The sequence below is a fragment of the Oryza brachyantha genome, chromosome 1, assembly GCF_000231095.2.
Source record: "Oryza brachyantha chromosome 1, ObraRS2, whole genome shotgun sequence".
Taxonomy (NCBI): Eukaryota; Viridiplantae; Streptophyta; class Magnoliopsida; order Poales; family Poaceae; genus Oryza; species Oryza brachyantha.
Window position 1 is genome coordinate 22,984,146 of NC_023163.2, and position 25,016 is coordinate 23,009,161.

General features: G+C 43.0%; 4 protein-coding genes across 6 annotated transcripts; 2 read left to right on the plus strand and 2 right to left on the minus strand.

Moving 5' to 3' along the window:
- The first annotated feature begins 1,015 nt into the window (after positions 1-1,015).
- Positions 1,016-5,692, plus strand: LOC102701036. Its single transcript, XM_040520912.1, has 7 exons — positions 1,016-1,774; positions 2,360-2,599; positions 2,741-2,830; positions 3,234-3,383; positions 4,152-4,276; positions 4,675-4,804; positions 4,881-5,692. The coding sequence occupies exons 1-7, from the start codon at positions 1,175-1,177 to the stop codon at positions 5,004-5,006; spliced, it is 1,461 nt and encodes a 486-aa protein (XP_040376846.1). The 5' UTR covers positions 1,016-1,174; the 3' UTR covers positions 5,007-5,692.
- Positions 5,693-5,933: 241 nt separating this feature from the next.
- On the plus strand, positions 5,934-7,043 carry LOC107304637. Its single transcript, XM_015839586.2, has 3 exons — positions 5,934-6,207; positions 6,323-6,414; positions 6,522-7,043. The coding sequence occupies exons 1-3, from the start codon at positions 5,981-5,983 to the stop codon at positions 6,617-6,619; spliced, it is 417 nt and encodes a 138-aa protein (XP_015695072.1). The 5' UTR covers positions 5,934-5,980; the 3' UTR covers positions 6,620-7,043.
- A 65-nt stretch (positions 7,044-7,108) lies between these two features.
- Positions 7,109-9,237, minus strand: LOC102700488 (F-box/FBD/LRR-repeat protein At1g13570-like). 2 transcript variants are annotated; one of them, XM_040529159.1, is made up of 4 exons: positions 8,393-9,237; positions 8,099-8,239; positions 7,671-7,982; positions 7,109-7,285 (listed from the first exon to the last, which is right to left on the minus strand). In XM_040529159.1, the coding sequence occupies exons 1-4, from the start codon at positions 9,179-9,181 to the stop codon at positions 7,274-7,276; spliced, it is 1,254 nt and encodes a 417-aa protein (XP_040385093.1). In that variant the 5' UTR covers positions 9,182-9,237; the 3' UTR covers positions 7,109-7,273. The 2 variants fall into 2 exon arrangements, with proteins under 2 accessions (XP_040385093.1, XP_006646288.1); XM_006646225.2 differs by lacking the exon at positions 7,109-7,285 and having other exon boundaries at positions 7,292-7,982.
- A 2,690-nt stretch (positions 9,238-11,927) lies between these two features.
- LOC102700766 (F-box/FBD/LRR-repeat protein At1g13570-like) lies at positions 11,928-14,104 on the minus strand. 2 transcript variants are annotated; one of them, XM_040529021.1, is made up of 3 exons: positions 12,975-14,099; positions 12,740-12,880; positions 11,928-12,643 (listed from the first exon to the last, which is right to left on the minus strand). In XM_040529021.1, exons 1-3 carry the CDS (start codon positions 14,073-14,075, stop codon positions 12,281-12,283), a joined length of 1,605 nt encoding a protein of 534 aa, XP_040384955.1. In that variant the 5' UTR covers positions 14,076-14,099; the 3' UTR covers positions 11,928-12,280. The 2 variants fall into 2 exon arrangements, with proteins under 2 accessions (XP_040384955.1, XP_040384956.1); XM_040529022.1 differs by having other exon boundaries at positions 12,511-12,659; positions 12,975-14,104.
- Positions 14,105-25,016: the final 10,912 nt, after the last annotated feature.

Consider the following 25,016-nt stretch of genomic DNA (forward strand, 5'->3'; position numbering starts at 1 on the left):
CTACGTTCGTCCAATGACAGGTTGCAGCTCTAGTAGGATGATTACATTATAAAGCTTCAGATAGCTTCGGTTCTATGGCAACTGTAAGAGCAACGCAGCACCAACACACAAGAGACTTTTCCATCAATTCGTGCTGCGTTCCTTTCTAAGGAAAAAGAAGTAGCGACATGTTAAGCTCTGTTTTTTTCGTTTCCTTTTATACTTATAAATTAAAATATAAATATAAATTAGATTTTAATGTTTTTTCATCATACTTTATTTTTCTACATTGACTTTTAAATTACTATTAATACACATATAAAAAATTTATAAATCATTTTTAATTTATAAATATGTCATTTGACTTTTTTATGAATAAGTCAAACAATCACCGGCATTTGTCAAATTCTTTCCTAGCTCCCCTAGTTAATAGGGCTATTTTTCTGTCAAGAGAATCGATTAGCCGATTATTACCTTACCTGACGCAGAGATGAAGAGAGCTACGCTGTATCCGCGGGTGACAGCGATATAAAACGGGAGGCATGACACCGGGGAGCGCTACGCTAGCTGTTCCTCTCCTAGTTGCGGAGCAGCAACGTATTCCTACATCTTCCCGTGGGCAACGTGGGAAATACTTACCACAGCTTGGGGGTATTCGGGATCGCGAACCACAACAGCGCCAGCCCGCACGGCGCTACCTCGCTGGAACGTGTTGAAACGAAAGCGAGCAGGCACATCCTCCGGACGAGTCCGCACGGGCGCGCGGAAACGTAGGCCGGATAGTGCAACAACAGTGAATCCTATCGGGGGAGCCTTCCGTCACCGGGACCGGGAGCGCCCGCACGCTCACGGCGTGCGTTCTTATCCGTTTCGGCGTTTCCCCCTCTTTTCTTCCGCCGCGGTGAGCCGGAGCGGCGCGGAGGGTGGGGCACGCCACGCGGCGGAAGCGGTGCGCTCGATCGCCTTGCCCGCGGCGATCCACGTCGACCCGGTCAAGCCATATCCCCATCCCGCCTCACCAATCCTCTGCCACTATTATTATATCACACACGTCACCGCCCCCTCCTGTCTTCCTCCCTTCCTCCTTTCCCCATTTGCTTCCTCCTCCTCCTCTTCCCCTATCCTCTCTTCGATTCCGTCCGAATTCCAATCTGCGGGGAGCGGCGACGAGCTAGAGGGTGGTCGGATCCGTGGCATGGAGATCTCGTTCGAGGCGTGGGAGGGCGTGCAGCGGCACGGCCAGGACATCGCGGACCGCCTCGCGCAGGGGTTCACGGGTCTTCTCCAGGCGCAGCCGCCGCAGTTCCCGTGGCCGGCGGCGTCGCACAAGCGGATTCCGTTCGAGATCGATATCCCCGTGGTCCCCTTCGCCGCCCGCGGTGCTGGGGCGGGGAAGGAGTTCCTCCCCGCCGCGGCCGTCGCCTCCGTCATCGACATCGGCGGGAGGCTTGGGCAGGCTGGCGTGGAGATTGGGGCTTCTGTCGGTGGGGCCGTGCAGCACGCGGTGCGCCAGCTGCCCCTGCCGTTTCGGAACGGCCAGATCCGGCGCCGCAAGGTGCCGCCGCCGCAGGCGCCCTCGCCGCCGGCTGCTGTGGGCGAGGGGGCCGTGGGTCTCTCGGTAGAGAGGGCTGTTGATAGGTGCCCTCTTGAGGCAGCGGCGGCGGCTGCTGCCGCCGCGACCGGTAGCGCGGCAGCCTCCTCAGTCACTGGTGCTGTGGGCGGAGATGACTTGGACGAGGAAGATGAGGGATTTGGCTGTGAAATTGGGACTTTTGGAAACTTTAAGAAGGCTAAGGTGCGATCCAGTTTGTATTTCTAGCATGGAGTTTGGCTTTTAGTGTAGTTTGTATTTCGATTTAGTGCGCAGCCATAGTTTAGGGTTTCCTACCGTCGGAGAACTGATTTTTTTTTCAATATATTGGGAATGCTGTGATTTGTCTTGATGTTTGACCTTTGTTTTAATTTAGGTGCCTCATTTACTAAAATTGATAGGTTTATTCTTAGTACAAATATAGGCAATGTTTGCACATCTGCGATGAATAAATGCAAGTCAACGATGATTGGAAGGGTTTGGTACCAGAGTTATGATATTTTACTGGTAGTGCTTATGTTAAAAGGAGAACTATTCATTTGATTTATGATCTGAAGTCGTGACTTATATCTGTAGCTTAGTGATGCTTTTGGTACTGAAGTGTTCTTTCGACCTATTGAACTTACAATTACCAGTAAATACTGAAATTATAGTTCACAGATATGAAGAAATTGGTTTGTTAATCCTCTGCAAATTACAATTATCTTAGATAGGATGGCAGTGTGAGGTCATGAAATCCTATATCTGAGTTACTCAACATAATGCTTGGCTCTTTTGTTGATCTCTCAGGGTACAGTAAATATCTCGGCAGCATACAATACCAGGAACCATGACATTGAAAGTTCTGTTGTTGCACGTGGAGACCTTTGGAGGCTGGAGGCTTCACGCGGCAGTTCAACTTCTGGAAATGATAGCTCGCCTTTATACCTTGTTCAGTTGGGACCGTTACTGTTTGTTCGAGATTCTACACTTCTTTTGCCTGTTCATCTATCAAAGCAGCATCTGCTTTGGTATGGTTATGATCGCAAGGTACCAATATCCTTATTTACACATACTGGTCTTTTCTATAAGCCTATTGTACTGCTTTTCAATCTTTTTTTGTGCTTTCTTTCTTTTATTATCTTATTATACTCTGTAAATTTCTCACTAGAAGTGACTTTTTAATTACAGAATGGAGTCCATTCTCTCTGCCCTGCTATTTGGTCAAAACATCGGAAATGGCTGATGATGTCAATGATGTGTCTCAATCCAGTAACTTGTGTAAGTATGACATACCCTTTGGTTAAATTTCTGCATCATAGTATTTTCATTATCTTATATGTTGTCGCTAGTTTGAACAAGTTTACTGGTAATCACCATCCACTTTCCTAATAAGTAATAACATGAAAGTAATCCAGTTGGGCATACTTTACTGACCTAAAGGCTTTTTTTGTTGCTTTCTGTTGTGTAATTGAAAGCCATGTTTTTTTTATGTTGATGGTTTGTGAGTGATGTCTGTTCAGTCACCTTCTGCTGTATACATGGCGTTTAAAGTCATTAGCAGACATTATCCTTGTGGCAGTCTGCTAGATTTGTTTGATATATAACACCCCAGCAATTTTCTTTGCATTTGAAGCTGGAACATTGATACCATCTAACAGTGTAACATGGTTATTTGTTGCAGTCCTTCATGGACCTGCAGTTCCCCAATGGACAGCTAACATATGTTGCCGGTGAGGGGATAACAGCGAGTGGTTTTCTTCCATTATTTGGTGGGTTGCTTCAAGCTCAAGGGAAATACCCAGGAGAAACTAGAGTCAGCTTCTCTTGCAAGGTTAGCATGTTCCCTATTTATCTTTTCTCATATATTTAGTTAACTATGATATCTGAAAATTAGCATGTGCCCTATGAGTTGGTTAGTTATACCTACGATTGTGAGCTGCTCCTGCAAATTTACAGTGCCCCTGCTCTTTCTTGGGAAAAGAAATTCTAATGCAAGTTAAGCAATGGCTCTTTTAAACTTCACATCATCGTTAATGGGCTTCTGATCAGAAGAAATACTACCTCTGTCCCAAAATGTAAGCATTTCTGGATTGCTGAGCAGGGATTAAGGTTGAGAAGAACATACTATGGTGCGCCTTAATAAGTGAGAGATGGATGGGAGTGGGAGAGTAGGCAGTGATAAAATGGAAGAATTTAGAATAGGAAGTGGTTGATTGGACAAAGTAGTACTGTAAATAGTGACACAAAAATGCTTATATTTTGGTACAAGATTCAAATGCCAGAAATGCTTACACTTTGGAACGGATGGGAGTGTGTTTTTTAATTTGTAGTATCAACAAATTTATGCTCACATATTTTTTTGTTTATGATCTCATTTCATAAATTAGGAAGTGAGCACATGCGCAAATGTGGGCATTTTCTCTTATTTGTGTTATTGCAATGGCAATCTTTTGTATGATTTATTGTGTACCATTATGTTTTGTTTTTTCCTCTGCATTTGCAACTTGATGTTTTTTAGCTCTCTTCTGTTGTGCTTATTCTACATTACTGAACTGGTCTTTCACCTGTGGTAACATTGACTTTTTTTCCTTTATTATAGAATAAGCAAGGCACCAGGTTCACCCCTATGTTTCAATGGCCTGACAAGTCTCTATCATTTGGAGTTACTCAAGCCTTAGCATGGAAAAGATCAGGTCTTATGGTGAGGCCCAGTGTGCAAGTCAGGTAGTTACTGAAAACATACTAGCAATTCCAATCACTTGTTTTTATGCCACAATTTGGCATTTTAATCTATTGACTGGAAAAATGGAAATTAACTTATATTATCTCTACATTGTTTAGGCTTGTTGGCATTCTAAAGGCATGCATCTGTTTTGCTTGAATTTGTCAAATGACTAACCAACCTTGGTAGATGTTATTGTTTCGACTTATTGTATAGTTGATGCTTCTTTGTTTTTGCCTTTTTAATTTTTACTTTAAGGAGTAGATCTTCTGCTTGGATGTGTATTATATTCATGCCATTGGTTATATATGGAGCCCTATAGCATGCACCCTGTTTTTAGTTGTTTATCCTTGATTGTCCTATATTAAACACATGTTAATGGCATTCTTCTATTCAACAGTTTATGCCCAACATTTGGAGGAAATGACCCTGGGGTACGTGCAGAGGTTATCCATTCATTGAAAGAGGAATTGAATGTAATGTGTGGTTTGTCTTGCTCACGACATCCATCAGCCTTTACTGCCCTTTCTGTAAGCTCTTATCAAAACAGAGTGTTTGCTTAGTTTTATTGAGTTGTTTGGTGCTAACTGAACTTTCAAATGATAGATTGGGAGATCCAAATGGAATGGTCAAATGGGAAGTTCCGGAGTTGTTGTTACCTTGGAAACACCCCTTAATAACATTGGAAGGCCATCTTTATCAGTTCAATTGAATGGTGGTTTTGAAATATAACGTTCTGCACAGTATTTTGTACATACAACTGTACATAGCCCCTACTAATGTCCATGTTCTATTCCTGTGGAGATGGTTGCGCAGCCTATGAATGGTATCTGGAAATGGGTTTCTGCTCGTTTTTGTTATCATAGTTGTTAAGTCTCAGCTTAACAAATCAACTGGTTTATTCCCCGTGCCAACAAAGGCATTCATTAAACCTTTCAAGAGATAGTGAACAAGTGTGTAGGCAGCTCAGGAAGCTGTGAGATCAGCACTAATCACTTTCTGGAAGTTGGTAAAAGGAAAATGCTATGAGGTGTTTGTGGCCATGCAAAAAGCCAAGACGAATGTGGCTACGCAAGAAGCCGAAGATGTTCACCCAGAAGCTTTATATTCCTTTGGAACCAAGACTGACCATACTTGATAATTGCCGAGAACGAATTACTTGCTGGCTTTGCAACTTGTGCTGGACTTTATTCTCCATCGTAATTGGTCTGTTGGACAATCAGATTGTTGAGACAACTTTGATGGAGGAATTGGTGTGCCTTTTCCCCCTGCACTCTTGTATTCTTCATGTAAAGACTCGTGATCAATGAATGTAAGAAATGCTGCTGGGATGGGATTGAGGGCCTGTCCTGGTGGCACTGTCAAACTACACATTGTTTCGTATGCATGCCGAGAGTAACTGCTGTTTCCACGTCATACGTACTCTTGACTCTTGAGCTTTCAAGGCATAATGAGAGATTATTCATCGTTCAATTAAATCTTTTACAAGAATGAGTCGATCTATGCATGTAAAGCATAACCTGAACTCCCAATTCACTGCTTAAATTTACGAACATTAATCGATCAGAACGTAAGAGTAATTAAGAGGCATGTAACCGTGCCACTGTCGATATAAAGGACACCAAGCATGCGGATGGACTAGCCCATTCTCATCTCCGGCGAGAACACCAGTCCACCGAGCCGTTTTAGCCTCAGAAAGTTAAGGCATGGAGATCGCTCCGTGCATTTTGCTGTCGCTCATTCTCCTCCACACAATCGCCGCCGCGCCCTCTTCTGCCGCTGCCGCCGCCGCCGCCGATGAGCTCGCGCCCTCCGCCTTGGGTCCTGCGGCCGACGAGCACGGGTCGGACATCTACGTTGTCTTCGTTAGCCGCGAGGACTACGTTGATTCGGTGGACTACGACGTCCGGCTGCTCGCCTCTGTCGTGGGAAGGTGATGGTGTTCCAACACGCGCTGATATCAGACAGCCTCTCCCCCCCGTCTTTCAGGAAAAAAAAAGGCTCGCAGCTTCGCACTAATGATTTCCCCGTTTCGTGCTACGTAACAGCGCAGCGGAAGCGAAGGCGGCGATGATCTACCATTACAGCGGTCTCGGGTTCGCGGCGAGGCTCGCGCCAGAGCAAGCCGTGCAGCTGTCAAGTGAGTGCCTCTGCAGGCTTCTGCTGTAGCTTGCTTGGATCAGTTAATCATGTCGCTTTGCTTGGACCGACAATTTCCAGTTGTTATATAGCGTTATTGAATTTCAGAGAAGGAGGGCATTGCAATCTTCAAGGACCGGATGTACCATGTTGAGAAGGAAGAAGAAGGTGGACGCTTGCCTCGCTTCTTTGAAGAGAATATCTGACGCCTGAAGTTTACTCACTACGAATTAGACTACCAAACCATGATTCCGTATATTAGCACGATCGGAAACGAAATTATGAAGTTGTGGGCGATTTGTTAAGTGATTACACAAAATAAGTTGGCACAACGTATACAGCATAAATTTGCATACCGTATGCTAAATTTGCATCGACATATAGCATTTCGTGAATTAAACCAGATATAAGCTATTCGTGCCAAAACTATGATGGTTTCCTCCGCCTATATCTTCGTCGTGGCATGTCTCTGTGGTTCATCGGCAGGAAGAACCGGCCATCGCTGGCCCCTCTGTCAATGCATTATGCACAGGACCTCCCGCTGACTGCTAGCTTTCGTATGATTCTTAGTTTCTTATTTTTGTTGCTTAGTTGCTATGAACATACAATCATGAAAGCGGGAATTCTAGAACATATGTTTTCTCGCAAAAGATTGGAAATTATGCCATTATCTCAAACCACTGTAATTTTCCGAATTTATTACGATTACTAATATATCCGTGCACTGCAATAGGTCTAGAAACAGTCCATATAACTAGATGGACTGCACATGCCTATGAAAAAAAGAGATTTAATTGAATGTTTGCGTGATGTTGGATGGAGAGAAGACGGACAACTCCTCTTTCGAGCAGTAGAGACATTTAGTCGCCCACCTACAATTGGAAATTTTATGCACTTATATCAAACCTTTGCAATTAAATTTAATCAGACATCGAGACGCTCACACACTCGTTCAAACATAAATATTTTGAGCAATTTTACGGTCTTTGAGTAGGTACTGTGAGATACCAAAATTTTAGCGTAAAATTTTAATACCTCTTGATATCTTCTCAAGCACTATAAAATTGCTCAAATATTTTTCAAAACTAATAGGCACGTTGCATCTGAACTAAATGGATCCGGCTCTATTGTTATTCGACCAACGAAAGACTTCACCCTAGACGACCTTTTAAACCTTTGGCACTAAACCTTATACAGGCCATGGTAGTACTTTCTCTTGTACCACTCATGGTGGCAAACATCGTGATGATTATTCACCAGAGGGCCCTCGAAGAAGAGGAAACGGGCATCCATGGAGGCCCGGCTGTCGAGGCACAGGAGCTCCTGCTGCTCTCTGACCCATTCGTCACCCAGATGCTCGCTGCAACCTTTATCTCCCATGCAGTGGAATTCCATGGTGTTGAGAAACCTGCCCCTGCCGTGGAGAAACTTGGCCATCTCCCTTTGCCATTCGTGCCCCCTGTAAACCTCGAACACCACTTTGTCAAGGTGATTGTCGATGCAGGGGACAGATCTCAGCACGTCCCAGGATCCTGGCGCTGCAGCTTGGACCTTGGACCAAGTGTCTGACTGCAAAGACGAATAAATCAATAATGATACACCAGGGTGAGCAGCCATGGTCGCAATGCAGGTGACAAAACGATTGTATTGTACCGACAGTGTAGTGATCAGGTGGGTGAATTTACCCTGATGTAGAGAGTTTCTAGGCAAGGGAACAACTTGAGGAGCTGCATGAACCAATCGATGTACCCCTCGGAGGTGTAGCTCAATTCGACAGCAACTGTCTTCAGACTCGGCATCAGGGTTTTTACACCAAAATCGTTTTCCTGCAGGAATTAATTCTGATCATATGGTGTGCACATGGCTTGCCAATGTTTGAGAAATTCAGCTGAGAATGCGCTTGCCAATATGCCATGAGGCCCATGATTTGATCTCTGAATTCTGATTGCTCCATAGGTTGAGTGATAGGGCACGCTTACCGTGAAAACAGTTTGCCCAATCTTAATCATGCCGAAGCTCATGCCGAGGTAGCCCAAGAACTCCAGCTTCGGTGCGTGCGCGATCTTGAGGTGCGGGTTTCTCGTGTACATGGAGTTGCCGTACACCTGCTCCAGGTTAGGAGCGTCTTCGATGAAGAGCTCATCGAAGTCGCCGCTGACGCAGAGGGTCTTGAGGCTCGCAGACCGGACATGGATGCAGTCGCAGTCGCCGATGCTCCGCATCCTCAGGTGTTCCAGCGCCGTGCACTCAGAAAGCAGGGCATTGAGGGATTCCTGGGAGATGTTGACCCCGAACAGATCGATCTCGGTGAGGCCGGGAAGCGGCGCGGCGACCTGGGTGGCGTCCGGGAAGGTGCAGCAGTCCGCGTGGAGGCGCTTGAGGGAGTTGCAGGAGAAGAGAGACTCGGGGATCCTCTGCCACCCCTCGCTGAAGGAGAGGGAGAGTTCCTGGACGCGGCGGCCGGCGAGGTCCTGGAGCCAGCCCCCGACGGAGGGATCGTCCTCGTTGGGGAAGTAGAGCCAGCTGGTGTGGAAGGAGCGGACGCGCGCGGCAAGGATGGTGTTCACGGCGGTGACGACGTCGCGGCCGGGGGCGAAGGCCCTGAAGTCCAGGAGGGTGGAGGGGAAGAGGTGGCGCCAGCGGGTGGAGAGGGCAGTGGACCTCGCCGCGTCGTCGAGCGGGAGGAGGGACAGGATGGAGACCAGGATGTTGTCGGGGAGTTCGCTGATGTAGTCGCACGGCGGCGCGTCGCCGTCGTCGTTCGCCATCTCCGGTGCAGTGGCGTGATCGTCGTATGCCGCGCCACGGTGGGTCGATTTTGGGATTTCTGGGGGTTCCGCCCGGTCTATTAGCTGTGCACGAACATCCTATTTAAGCGATACGTATAGGCATATAAACTTTACACTATAAACTTTAATCACATAAATCTTAGGTGTATAAACTTTAAGTATATAAACTTTGAATTCGACTTAAAATTAAAGTCAAATATATATGGATATATGTATATATTTTGATGATACAAAATTTACATGTATAAACATTTTTAAAAAGAAAACAAAGCATATGCCAACAAAGAAAATAGTGAGCGCTTGTATAGATCTGGGATGCACAAACGTTCGCTAAATAGCCCTTTTGGGGTTATGCAACGGTCTTGTGGGGGACTAGGGACACTGTTGCGACGGGATGATACATGATGGATTTATATCGTTGGATCAAAATCTCACAATCGCATCCGACGACTGGACTTTGGTATATTTGTTAACTAAGGTAAATTACAGAATTTTTATTAAGTAAAACGTGTTTGCTACGAGCCAGGTAAATTTTATTCTACAAAATCAATATGGGAGGATAGGAGCTCATCACTAATTATGATCATACTTTCTCATACATGTATTTTCCATAATGCGACAGTATTGTCAATTTAGATATAACATGGGCATATCAGGCACACATCATGCTAACATCAACAACTATATTTTTGAACCCTTGTGGCTTGTATTTGTTATGCTAAGGAGTGTTTGAAACTGTACAAGGATCCCTAGAACAATTGTTAGAAGTATTTATTTCACCATTCACACTATTGCAGCTGATCCAATGCTCAAATTTGCTTTTGGAGTCATAACCATGTGAAAAACTTGCATTTTGCTAGGGCCTAACATTCCCAAATGATTGTCACTGAGGTTGAGGGTACGGAGCCTAGAAATTACATTAGCAGGTCGGTCTTGCCGTATACCCCCAAGGTTGTCCATTTCCATTGAATTGTATCCTCAAGTTCTGGCTTTAGGGTCATGTTCGTCCTTCACAACTATTCGACGATAATGAAGAACTATGTTACCAGTGGTATGGTTAGGTCATACCTTATGTCATCAATCCATTTATCCTCTGTAGGGCATCAATCCTTCTGTTGGTCATTCCTGATGCGGCACTAGAGTTGGAGTCCATGGAGCAACCTGCAGCGCATGGGGTGCGGTGTGCGACTGTGGTGTCACGAGTCGTCCCACTGCTGTTGCTCCAATGAACTACCTCAATCGAGCATTGTATCATGCTAGGACCATCGTCTTGGCGCACACCCACGCCCTTCCTCGTCTTCTTTATCTTCATAGTCCCGCCTCGTGAGTCGGCCTTCTTGACAACCTAAAATTAGGATGGTCCTTGGGTTTAGTGTTGTGCCATTGACAAACCTAGGGCACCAAAAGTGGATACGGATGGTTAGGAAGGGCCATCAAAGTCCGATGAACGTGACAAGGAGAGGCTGCTCGCTCTTGAGCTGATTATTTAGGATGGTGTGGTTTTGTAGTCTTTGGACTGATACAAAGTACAATAGAAGATCGACTATCCTTCCCTCTAGTGGGCTTCCGACATCATTAGAAGTGAAAGGGTGCATACCAATAAAGACAGGAGCCTGGTTGGCGTCCTAGGGGGGAATGTGGTTAACTTGTTGCGAGGAAGGTTGTCGGGGTTTCACATCCCCGCATAGCATTTGAAGAACACAATGTTGTTCCTCTCCACCTCAGCATGCTCAATCTGCTCAAGCACACAAACGTCCCCCATTATCTAATCAAAGCCTTCTATGTTCCATTTTATTATGCCCATGCAAATACCGCATCAATAATATACGGAGGAACTTCTTGTTGCCATCGTGCTTGCATTTTGGTCTACCAAAGAACCAGACAATTTTCAATCAAAGAGCAGATACGCTATTGACTACCGTCTATTGAGAAAATGATGGTTAATTAAATATCATTAGTCAACTACTTGGAAAGGCATTAGTCAGCTACTTTCTTGAGAAAACGATGGTTGGTTGTATAGCAAGCATACAATCATCAGGATGGTGATGTGTTGACCTGACATCATCAGGCCTCATGAAACAAAATGCAATGCACTGAAAGCAGTACACGTAGACGGATTGCAAAATTTTGCGGTTCCTTATAAAGTAAATTGAGCTATCAAATTTAGAAGTTTTATGGTCTCCGAGAAAGTAACCACAAATTTTTAGTGTATAGTTTTGATACCTCTAGATATCTAAGTATCTAAATGTACAAAGTTTTTATATAAAAAATATGATATCTCTAATTATCTTTTGAAGGATAATAAAAAAAACTGCAATAAAGTTTTCCCATAAAATTTCTATGGTAAAGAAGCACATCAACTTTTTACTGTAAAATTGTGATAGTTTAAGTTACCTTGTAGGTATCGAAGTTTATAATAAAAAAAATATGTTACCTCGTGGTTTGCTCAACAAATATTTCTCGTTTACGAGCTATGAATTAATAATACAAAATATATATTCATCGTTGACTACCATGACAATAAATTTCTACTTCCTCCATATTTTTTATATAACATCATTAACTTTTTGAATCATAAATTTAACATTTATATCCAAATATAGAAAATTATAAAACATACTTAAAATTTTTATAATAATAAATTATATTATAACAAAATAATTAAAAATTATATAATTTTTTAATAAGACAAATGGTCAAATATGGATTAAAAATTAACGTCGTCATATAAAAAAATATGGAGTGAGTATATTACTAAGGTTGCCATACATCCAAAATTAAAACACCAAAACAGCTATACTACTATATGCCAATGTTCAGTTTCTGCGATTGTATGCTCAACTGAATTAAATGTTGTCGTCGAGAACATGAAAACTAATCAAACTGTTCCTCAGACTCAGACACAAGGATCAAATAACTTATGCAAGGCTCTTAATAGCATCAGAGGCAGATTAACCCTCAGGCGACAAAGAAACATCGCTACTTATTCCTTTCCTACTTGAACTACCCTCACATTTCAGACCTACGGAGTATAAAACATCAATAGCTTCTATCATTTTTATCACATGCAAGTTACTACTATGTGAGAGCAACTCTCCCATCCTTTTGGCATCGATGGGGGCAACAGTGGCACAGGTATAGGTTACTGACCGGCCAACTAAGTTTGTAAAACATGAACCTGACATCGGCCGAGGCTCTGTTTGTATAACCTAGAAGCTCTAGCTGGTTACTTGCCCAATCTTTGCTTTCTAAACAGTGGAAATCGACAACCCTCAGAGCTCTAGCCATCCCAAGCAGAAACGTCAGAAACCTCCACTGACACTCTTCCCCTGCAAAATTCTCGAAGACTAATCTGTTGATGGAATGTTCAATGCACTGGACAGATGTTTCTGTGTCCCAGTCTTCAAGATCGACCGGCCGGCAAATTGACCGGCTGTCTGGCTGCAAAGATCAAACGCTTTAAATGAACAGTCAAGATTCAAGACAGAGCCATCGCTCTTTATTTTTAACTGCTAAGCACACCCAATTTTATGGTACCTCGATATGAAGGACCTCAAGGCATGGGAAACATTTCAGCAATCGAGCAACGACGAGGGTGTGCCCCTTCTCCGAGAAGGGCACCTGTATAGACAAAGTCTTTACGCTGCTCATCAGGGTCCTATATTGCACGATGCCTCCCTGCAATACAGAAACCAGAGCAATGTCAGAACAATCAGAGTTACAGAAGCAGGGCTGCAAGCCTGCAACCAACAGAGCAGCCAAGAATTATTACATCAAACACGGTATCATGCATCAGGAGCAGGTGGACGCTCTTCCCTAGGTAGCCCAGAACCCGCAGCTTTGGCGCGAAGACGATCTTGACCTTCGCTGCACCGAGCGGGAGGCTGATTCCCACCAATTCTTCGAGGTTGGGAGCGTCCTCGACGACGAGCTCGCTCAGGTAACCGAAGTCGCCGAAAAGGCGCACCAGGCTCTTCGACCGGACGCGTATCTTGTTGATTCCGGTGATGTTCTTGAGCTTTGCGCACTCGAGGGATGGGCTATTTGAAATCACGGCCTGCAGGATGTACTGGGACGTGAAGACGTTGGACAGGTCTAGCGTCCTGAGGGTGGGGAGCCACAGCGCCAGCACCGGTGCCGTCCAGGAAGGATGGATGAAGCTGCAGTTGAACACTCTGAGGGACTCCAGCGAGGATAACTCGAGAAGGGATCCCGGGAGGGTCTGCGTCGGGGCCGTGTACAACATGTCGACGTCGAGTTGCCGGACCCCGCGGAGCGCAAGCGCGCGAAACCAAAGATCGACGTCGGCCAGGTGATCGACGACGCCCTGCCCGTACATGACTAAGCGGAAGCTGCGGATAGGGATGTGCGGGCGTGCGACGAGGATGTCGGTGATGGAGTGGATCATCCACTCGCAGCCGCGGCCCTCTTCAGGTGGAAACGGTTGGCACGCGTTGAAGTCCAGAAGAGATTGATCGAACAGGTTTCGCCACCGCCAGGAGAGCACGGCCGTGCGTGCCGCGTCCCGGAAGGGGAGAAAGGACAGGATCGACACCAGGATCGCGTCGGGCAGGTCGCTGATGCGGTCCCTGCCGTCTCCGTCCGCCGCCGCATCGTCATCGGATACGCAACCACCACCACCACCGCCACCGCCGCCGCCGGGCACCACGCGAGCGCGTTTGGCCGGCCTGGCTTCCAATTCCACCTCGGGGCAGACAGCAGGGGCGCGCGGCGAGGACGTCGAGTCGCCGGAGTACGATCTGAGAGAAGGCGGCGAGTCCGGGGCGATGATCTGACCCCGCCGCGACGAGGTCGCGGAGGCGGAAGGGGAAGGGCTCACGCAACCCATACGCCACCTGCGTGGGTTTCGCATATGACGAGGTCATCAATTTCTTAGAAGAAGGGAAACCCGTTGCCTTGCTCCGTATATGACGAGGACTCGCGTGGTGCTATGCACGATACATGTGTCACGCGAAACGTAAATACTGTGGCCGGGCAAGTACGGGGTACGCGTGGGTACGAGTGTTGTTGCATCACATTTCGTCTTATACAGGTGTCACGGCTCATGTAAACAATGTGATCAACGTTCCAAAATCCGGCCCATCAACTCCGGACTTGTTTAAGGGGTTAGGCTGTGATCTCGAAGCCTCGAACTACCTTTTCAAGTTCAACTTCCGTCACTCACGCAACTGATGAAAGTTAAATCTGAATTTGATTTTGTTGAGGATACATTTTTAATGTGACAGAGAGGTGCCTTCTGACATCTGTAGATGATTGGACGTATTACAGGCAACTAGGCGATTCCCAGCAAAATAGATTTGAATTTAATATGCAACTCTTATATACTCTATTTTTATAAACATAATTATGATTTATATATAAATCTGAAAATATAATTGGATTTAATATACAATTCTTGAAAGGAATATGGTTAGATTTCACGTATAACTCTTAATTTACATAAAACATATTTTAAAAATGAAATTAGTTTTATATATAACTCTTACTTTTTTTTAAATATATGTAGTTGTATTTGAAAAAAACTACATCCTTCAATCTATGTCGCTATAATTTAGATATATGGCGTAGATCGTTTTTTTTTCTTTGATTAATATGAGAACTAGCACGTTGGCCCGCATCGATTATACGGTTAGCATTGTATTAAATCTCGGTCCAGTAATCAGTCTAAGTACATACTATGATAAATTAATAGTCAGTTCTACGACTTAGAAACAAATAAAAACAATTGTGTTGACGCTGAAAATAACAATAACGGTCACACATATAGGCCTGAGAGTTAATTTAAGACCACTTAGTGCAGGACCTAATTCTTAGAATTGTTGGTCGTGCCTGTCAGTTTGATCCTGTAACTAACAAGATATAATATGAAAAACAGTTAAATCCGAAATTGCTATCGGTCGGATAGCCGATAACGTTCCAGCACCCTAGCCGATGAACTTGGAGATCGGCTAGGAATTTCATGGTGATAAGTGTAAATATGCTCAACGGTCGAATCAGTAGTAGAATAAACACCAGACAAACAAACCAATCAACTAATTAATCTTAAAATATCGGATTTAACCAAGATAGTTTTAAGATTAATCAGTCGATCGGACCGCTCTAGTGCTTATCGCACGTAAAATCAATAGTCGATAGGAGACTAAACATGGAATGTAACGTAAACTGGATTGCTGTACTAATTACTAGTATAAAACAATAATAAATAATCGCATGCATACTCAGGCTAGACCTAGAAAATCGGACTCAACCAAAACAGTGTAGGTCTAAGCATAACCATGCAGGGAATCAATAGAGTATTGCAATACCAGTAACAAGATATCAAATCGGCGTATTCTGCCAACTTTCCATTAACTTCAGCTGATCGGATAGATTTCTATAAGCATATCGAACTACTCACGCGTAGATCAGACCTAACCAAGACAGTATGCGATCCAGCACAATATAATTATAGAAATATGAAGATCGACAAACTTAATGGATAAACTAACAGATTACCTGGGATAATGCTGGCTAGAACTCCAGCGATAAACCCTCACGAGTACTCAATCTAATCTGATAACACAAATCCGGTCAACTAGATTGATCGGATCAAACCGAGACATAATCAAGTTGGTTAGACTCATGCTAGCAGATCGAATAGAGGAGCTCGCGAGGACTTCATCGAGAACTACTACTACTTCAAGCCCAAACAAATTAAAGTAATAATAAAAATCAGCCCGTCGATCAACCAGGCAAGACGCAGGAGATTGGACTTAACCGACACAGTCCTGTTCTAGCCGATCGACGGGTTTTGACGAGCTCGAATTTACACTGCGAAGCTGACAAACCCCGCGCCGAAAGCCCAAGCAAGTCGAAGAAGTTGGCGATGCGTCGAAGTTATGTGATTGATCTGATTGATGATTTACAATGACCCCGGGCACACATATTTATACCCTCGGATCTACCTAACCTAATCGGATAAGGATCCGTATTGGAAACTAACTTATTATATCCAGACTTGAATTAAATCTAAAATCCTAAACAAACTCTAAGATGATAGTTAACCAATTTACACGGACTCACAACTAATACGAATTTATCTCTAAACTCCAGGCACATCGGACTCCAATTCCTGTCCGACTCAGACTCTATCGGCTGCACTCGTGCCATTTCCAACCTCCTGTCTCCGGCCGATCTGTCCTTTCTCGTCCGAATTGGTCTTTAGTTGCGTTTTAATCCATAAGGACGATTTTACCACAATTCAACGTTAACAAATTGTTGATCAAAATGGAAACAAGACTAAAACCATCTAATCTTTAGTTTGACGACAACGGCTCCACACCATAGGCGTTCTTGACGACGGACTGAACCTTATTTCAACCTTAGGAGCAACCTTCTGACTTAGGCTCCGGCACTAGTGGGGAAAAATTTAGCAAGCTAAGTACAAACCACGGTGCTCGGAAAGTAACAACACCCAAGAGAGGAAGAGCAATGAATGCAATTAGGTATCAAGGATAGGTTAAGGTTAATTTGCACAAAGCGACATTTATAAGTAAAACAGTAGACAAAATAGACTGAATAAAAAGTAAAGTAAGCATTTAAAATAATCATCCACTGTCCAACGTTACACCACGTTGCGACAGGCCCAGACCGCTGTCGAACGTCATACCACGTTGCGACAGGTTCAAACCATTGCCAACGTTACACCACTTTGCGTAGTACGGTTTTTTACCTAGATACAGTGTGGAAGATTTTAATATTTGCAGGAGTTATAAAAGCCAAAAATCTGGTGAGCATTTGTTCCAGGCTTGTGATTAGTTGTGACTGATGCTAAAGTTTATCTCACTAACAACGTTCTAAAAAAGGGTAACATGGGTACAAACCTAAGACTCGTTTAATCGATCACTGTTAATGCCTGCTCAAGTATTCCAATATACTGGACACAAATTCACACGGTACAATCTCGTATACGTTTCTTTTCCTCGCCGCTCCAACCATAGAACTGTGTGTGGCTCAAAGAGCCCTGGTCCTACAAACATTTGCATGTTTGGCTACAGCTGCAGTAATGCCAAGCATATATGGATGGTGCACGTGGCTGCAGCGCCAGCTAATCCGAGAGCAAGCCCTACTCCTACAAAAGCAAAAGTGAAAAAAAAATGGTAAAATGGAACATACATCGATAAGCTTAAGCGGAAGAAAAAAAGAGACCTTTCTCCTACATTGGATTGCATACGAGAAGAGAATGACATAAAAAGATGATAGAACATGCGAGCGTTTAGTGCTAGAATCATAGTGTAATTAACCTGTAGTCTGTAGGGAACTAAAGATAACCTTAACCCCACAACTTTTCTAGAAACACATCGTGCACTTATATTTTTATACTTATAAATAATTTAAAGTTTTAGGAACTGACCCTACTAAAGCATTAATGCTAATCGACTCCATTGGGTAAAACCTGCTTCTTCATTGAAAGCCTCTCAATCTCTCGTGCATTAGATTAGACTAGTCTTAAGTGGCCCAAAACTTCGATTGTACATGTATAGGCATATTTCCAATTAAACATGGGTCTGGGATGTGTTGTTCTACCATTTTGCTACAGTGTGTTTGTGCAGTTTAGTATGAGCAATTTGTCAACTAGAAGGTACCATTATTTTATATAAATTTTAATAACTTTATACCTCAAGATATTAAATTTTTAAATACAAATATTGGTGCTTAGAGATATTTTTAAGGACGATAGAATTGCCTGATGTGAGCAATTTTACCCTAGCTTCAAATGTTTTTTTGGCAATAAGACACCGTTGTTCTCTTTGCAAATGATGATACTCTTCCCTAGCTTCAAATGTTTTAAGAAAAATAATAATCCAGTTGTTTCTTAATATATGACGCCGTTTACTTTTAAATATGATGTTTGATTATCCATCTTATTAAAAATATATAAGTACTATTTGGTCTGTTGCTATGTGTTTTATTGTTAAATATACTTTAAATATAACTTGTACTTTTGCATAGTTAAACTAGAAAGAATGATCAAGCATCATGTTTAAAAGTTAACAATCCATATATTTTAAAAAAATGGATGTGGCGTGGGATTTTATTTATACACTACTCAAAGAAAGAGGTGAAGGACAAGTTACGTAGAACACTTGTATATATGCGTGCCTCATGCTTTGAAAGAAGATTGAATAAAACATACTCCCTCGTTTTACAATGTAATTTTTTTTATATTATCTAGATTTATATGAATGCTAATGAATCTAGACACATATATAAATTATATATATTTATCTATGAATAAATTTAGACAAGGCTAAAGACTTACATTATGAAACATTCGTTGTATGTCCTGAATTTTAAAATGGTAGAAGTAGAATAAATTTCTTTTATTTTAAAATGGCTGGTTAAAGCAAGCGCGTCGAACTTCAGAATTGAAATTAGGGTTAGGAGTGCGCACCATCGCCCCAGGCCAACTATAACCAAATAGCAGAAGTAGAATAAGCACACAAGTAGGAGCTTGGGATGAACTTGGGTGGTGAACTGCGCACACCCATGGCTCGCACCAAATACAGCCAAGTGACATTAACATATTACACATTTACATCTTACAGAGTGTTGATCAATGTCAACTTATGGAAAGACAAACGGGCATGTAATACGCGAAGAAGAACACGGACGTCCAACTAACGTCAACTCGGTGCAGCTAGCTAGCTCCTTCCTTCCTCTAGGAAACTGGGCCCATGCATAGACTGGAACGGAAGCAGAGCATGTATGATGAGCATCCATCACAAAACTTTTTTGCATTGGCAACCGGAGAAACCGATCGAGCGACCTACCTAGCTAGTGCCCAACGCCAGGGCTCGGCACGGACCGCATCAGCCGCTCCGTCCTCGGCGCCGGAGGTGGCAATGGCATCGCGCGCGCATCTCCCCCGTCGCTGGCCGTGTACACCCTATGCACCACCACGCGAACGCTAGCTTCGAAGCTGCACACCACCCTGCCTCCTCGCACCCCCGGCGACACGCGGCCCTGGCACAATGAGCCGCAGCAGAGCAGCAGGCCACAGTACAGCGCAAGGAGCGGCGCCCGCCTTGGGCCGCGCGGCTGCACCGCCGCACGTTCGCTGTTGCTGCTGCCTACCGCGGCAGTGAGCAGCCCCCCCATGGTGAGCAAAACGGCGCAAGAGGAAGCAAACGAACGACGACCCTCGGCTGGATCAGCGCGGGCGCTGGATCAGTTTCGAAGGCTAATAAGCTGAGCTGGTTCGGGAAACGATCGAGATAACGTTGTTTGGTGTCTCAGGGCGCATTCTAGAGGGTGGGTGGGAGTAGTGCTAAACACTACGCGCCAAACGAAAAATGTTATTAGTATATAATTAATTAAGTATTGAGCATTATAAATTTAAAAATGGATTAATCAATTTTTTAAACAATTTTTATATAAATTTTTTTAGTAAAATATATATTATTTAACCGTTTAAAAAATATGCGCGTGAAAATTAAGATAAACATTAGCCGGATAATGGCTTTACGAACGTGCCCTCGTGTGTGACCTCAGGTTCGGATGTGGAGTCAGTCACCACTCCACGAGGGACGACTGCGAGGACGGCAGCGCGCGTGCGTGCGTCGGCGTCACGTACACCACCGGTTACGCGAGCCGCCGGTATATATGCGCGCGGCTCGGCACACAGAAACTCCTCGTTTCCGCCGGGTTTTCTCGCGCCAATTGGTCGCGCCGCGCGCGGCGGGGGCCCTTATTGGTTAGCCGAGCCAGAAATGCGTAGGCCGCCGCCCGCGCGCGTTACTTGCGTGCGTGCGTGCGTACGTGCGTCCAGTTGCGCCCGGTCGGCCCCGGGCGTACGTGGCGATCAATTTGCTCCCTTTTCCGGAACGGCGTGCGCGGTCAAATTCTGCTCCTGCCAGGGCTGCCGTTTTCTGCGATTCGTGTAAAAGCTAATGCCAATCGAGTAATGTGAGTATGTGACATGGACATGCATGCTACGTTGGTTTTCACTAAGACTGGTTTAGTTCCTAAATTTTTTTTAAAAAACATCGCATCAAATTTTTGAGCATCTAAATAAAACATTAAACATAGATGAACCAAAAAACTAATTGCATAGTTATAAAAGAAATCTTGAGACGAATCTTTTGAGCCTAATTAGTCCATGATTAGCTAAAAGTGTTACAGTAACCAACATGTGCTAATGACGGATTAATTAGGTTCAAAAGATTTGTCTCGCGGTTTCTAGGCTAGCCGTGAAATTCGTTTTTTTATTTGTGTCCGAAGACCTCTTCCGATATCCGTCAAATGTTCGATGTGATTTTTTTGCCAAAAATTTTTGGTAACTAAACACCACCTAAAATGGGATAACCTTTGACCTCGCCACCTCGGTGAGCATCTCATCAGAGTGACGAATTAAGCAACCGGGGTATGAACTAGGGTTGTCACTGTGCGCGTCCAATGTTCTTTACTCCTTAAAAAAGGATTTTTTTTATACCTTGGAGTGCACGTGAGCCGTCCACTGCAATTGATCCAATAGATCAAATGGATTGGTACTGTGCTAGCTGGTTAGATTGTGTAATAATGTAGCAGATGGATAATATCGGAAAAAAAAATTGTATGGTATTGTTGTAGATAATTAGCTGACGAAGGGTATCCTTTCAGATCGAACAAATAAGGAGTGAAAGGAGCGGAGCTAGGGTGGATTGGGCTACCTGGGCGCCACCGGCTTTGCCCGCCGGACATGCCTTTCTCCGGCAGCTTTGGCTACCCAGGCAGCTCTGTCTTCGTCTATCGGTCACCCCTTTCCTCCCGTAGCTTGGGCTATCTGGGAACCACCGCCTTTGCCGACCAGCCCCGCCTTCCTCCGGTGGCTAAGGCTACCTAAGCATGCCCCAGATTTCTCCATGTGCTGGCTTGGGCTAATGTGTGGGGAGAGGGATGACTTAGGGATGGTGACGACTGAACTTCGGCATGGATTGCGATAGGTTTGCGGCAGCCGTGGGAGGACAGCGCGAGCAGCCCGATGAGGCAGCAAGGTAGACGCTCTCTCCGTCTCAATCCGCACTTCCGAGGCTGAATACTCCGGCTGTTGCTAAGCAAATTCAGCCTAATTAACCAAATGACTAAATTGATCCTCCACCTCAATTAATCAAATAACAAAAATAACCATCAAAATCAATGGTGGAGATTTGTTCCTACCGCGCTACTACCGCCCTGAGTGGGAGATACTAAATAGACTAAAAAAAAAAATCTAAGGACCTAACAAAGAATTACTCCGGGAAGAATTGATAATAACATCTATCAGTGTGAGAGGGATGTGCGTATACCTTAATATAAGATGGATTCATTAGTTTGGAAGTGATTCTGCAAACTAAATAATCCCTGCTTGGTTCCAAAAGGAATGAATAAGAATGAGCGATCCCGTCCACATAAATTTTAGATGCACTCCAGCAACCGGTGACATGACAACAAGGACCACACAACTTCACCCAGTGGATGACTTGTCGGCTTGTCCGGGAGATTTTTACTCATGTATCGACCATATTGGTCCTTTTTTAGACGATAAATACAAACATAGTAATCTTTTTACATGTGTTTATAAGGTAAATATAAATTTCAAGCCTTAAATTTGAAGTTAATTTTGAGGTTTTTCATAGAGTATTTGTCAGCCTTTAATTTTAGAGCGCTAAGAATAAGGTTATAAAAGTTTTATTTATAAATTATTTTTATTTATAAATATATTGTTGATTTTTTTTCTTGAAAAAGAGAAAAGGTAAGTATGAAAAGCGGAGGCACTTAGAAATCCAGGTCACCTTAACATTTCTTTCATCTCCATGTCCTTCAATATCCAGTTGATTCTTTTCCCTGGTACCCTTGCATGATGAAAGATACTGCCATTAACTAGTTTCTCACCTAGGACCCACAACCCAATTTCCATCATCTACATTTCTGTTCCCTTAAACAAGAATATCGCCCATTTCTTGTTCACCTTCTTTAAATTTAGCAAGAAAAATATGTTTTCTTGTTCTTACAGGGAATATTTCTTCCAAGTGTTTCACATCTTGCCAATTTGATATTAGGCCCTACCTAAAGTGTCAAATTACTATGGGTGGGAAATGGATAAGGATAAACCATTTTATCTGGTACATAAAAAAGTGTCATCCGTAGTGAAATAAACAAAAACTATTCTGTAATTTGTACCATTATTTGGACATATCTAATTTAAATGGAGGTTATATGTGTTAAGTTAAGAAAGGGTGATTCTTTTTGGGTGTGTGGGGGGGGGGGTCCCTATTCAGCAGAAATGGATACAATCAAGACTCAATCGTATTATCTGTGTGCAATCCCAATATTATTTTTTTTCTGATTACATTTACATTTTTATTTCAATGTTAAACAAAATATGGTTTTACATCCCTTAAATTAGTGGCATTAAACTCATTTTTACAAGTTGTTATGTTCTAAGATATCCAACATTCAACCGATTTGTGCGAATACTGGACTCAAATTTGTGCCAATTTTAACAGCAAGATGCTTAGGTCTGCCTCCGGCCTAATATCCAACTGTTTGAACATTTTTTACATTATTTGAACATATTGATGCTTGATTCATCCCGACACTTTATACTTTATCAGCTCTTACATATGAATATTTTGAATGATCTTGCACAAATCATGTATCTTGAAGAAATCTTAATTTTAGAGCGCAACCTTTCTAAGCTACTTTTACGAAGTAGGCGAATTTTAGCTATGCAAAGGGTTCATACAGATGGAGGTCTAGATGCTTTCATGCAACAAAGAAAAGCTGGCACTTGGCAACCATTCGTAGTGCTCATCGTAGCTGCCTAAACAGAATAAGATTGTAGCCGCCGACATCATAGATGCTGACCCATACTTAGCACAATGTGTGCAATAATAGCACACATCTGCCAAAGTGTGGTAACAAGAGAGCAGGCAACCAACAATCCCTAGTTTCAATAATTGTTGTTAATTATCCCCACAAATCATTTTGCACTTCGTGTGTTGATTGCAAGTCTATGTTTTCTTCAATTGTTTTACCGGACCAGAAAATGCTAGGTATCAAAGGATGAGCTTTCATATCGACATATTAATGGCTTGTTTGCTTCGAAAGAATTTCTTCCTATACGGAAAAAGTGGATGAATATGAATGCATGCATAGATTATTTTATACTATCTCCATTTTATAATGTAAGATGTTTGACTTTTTTGGTTATAACGTTTGATCATTCGTTTTATTAAAAATTTTGTACAAATATAAAAAATATCAAGTCGTGCTTAAAGTTTTTTTATAATAAAGTAAGTCACGAGTAAAATAAATGATATTTTCATAATTTTTTGAATAAGACAAATGATCAAATATTGCTATAAAAAATCAAATATCTTATATTATAAAACGGAGGGAGTAAGAATTAGAATTTATAAGAGGTTAAAGTAGATGTAAAATTTTAAATTGCTTTATTTTTTTATACTTCATTCCTACGAACAAATGAAAGCTATAGAAATCTAACCTTTGTTTTCCCTCTAACCGAACAAGACCTTGAATGTGAGAAACCTGGAGTCAAATCCAGGCCCAACGAGTAGCATTGTTAGCCTTTCTACCGCAATTAGTTGGGCTGTATGTGTCAAAGATCAACTTAGTAAGAGAGATTAAAGCTGAAATTTTGGTTTTGCAATTCTGTCAACCATGTCTTTTCAAGCAATTCCGATAAAAAAAATATCGGTTTTTCCGTTTCAAATTTGCATTCCATCAAAATTCCACTATGTCAACATATTTCGGCGGTGGGGTTTAAGACTAGGATCTCGCTAGATTAGAAACACAACACACTGAGAACACACTTCATTCACCCATGTTTGGACCTCCTAGGGGATTATAGCCTAGCTACTCCGGGGCTTTTAACTTTTTACCACTCTTACGAATTTTTATAACAGATTTGCTACTGGACTCACCTGTCATAAACTCATGAGAGCCTATATGTCATAGACAGCGAGTGACAAATCTGTTTTGGCCGTTTGTAAGAGTAGAAAAAAGTTAAATTTCTCAGCTACTCCTGCTTAGTTTTCTCTATGGAATAGGAATTAGAGTTCTTACAGTGTTAGATGACTGGAATCGACAAAGTCCCTTGCTCTCTTAAGCTTCGGGTGTCTTCTGTACTTGGTCTATGAGTTGTTTGGATCTAAACTCCACCTTCTTTGCCTGGTCTACACACCAGCTTATATATGTCTTTTTTATATCTAATCCTTGTAGAGGTCCTGACATAACATTGTGCAAACACATCATTATCAATATTGTAGCTTGCTAATACACCACCTACAGCCCCACCATCATTTATATCCTTAATTGGACATGACCATGTCTTGTCAATGCAGAATGATAGGGCATATAGGAGCATGTCTCCTCTACCCTAAAGGATGTGACCTACCTAGCCTCTAAGTCCTCTTGGACACCCCTTGATAAGGGCATACCACGTGTCTCCGGGGCACATCTAAAGAGTATTTCAAAGCTAGATGCACTATCACGCATCGACTACCAATCAACCCATATGGGTAGTCTCAGGCTGAGCGTGTTGTTGCTCGTCGTCTTCTTAGAACACCCCCATCAGCTTATCTAAATTTGGTCATCCATATTTTCACTTAAATGATCATCTAAAACAGTTTCATCCTTTATATCTTTTTTACTTTAGCAGATCATCCATATATGACATCCTCCATATCATTTTAGAGGATGGAGAGGGAACATCCAAATATAGAGTTTCTCTCCCCTAATATGGATAACATACAAAAATAGAGGATGAGAT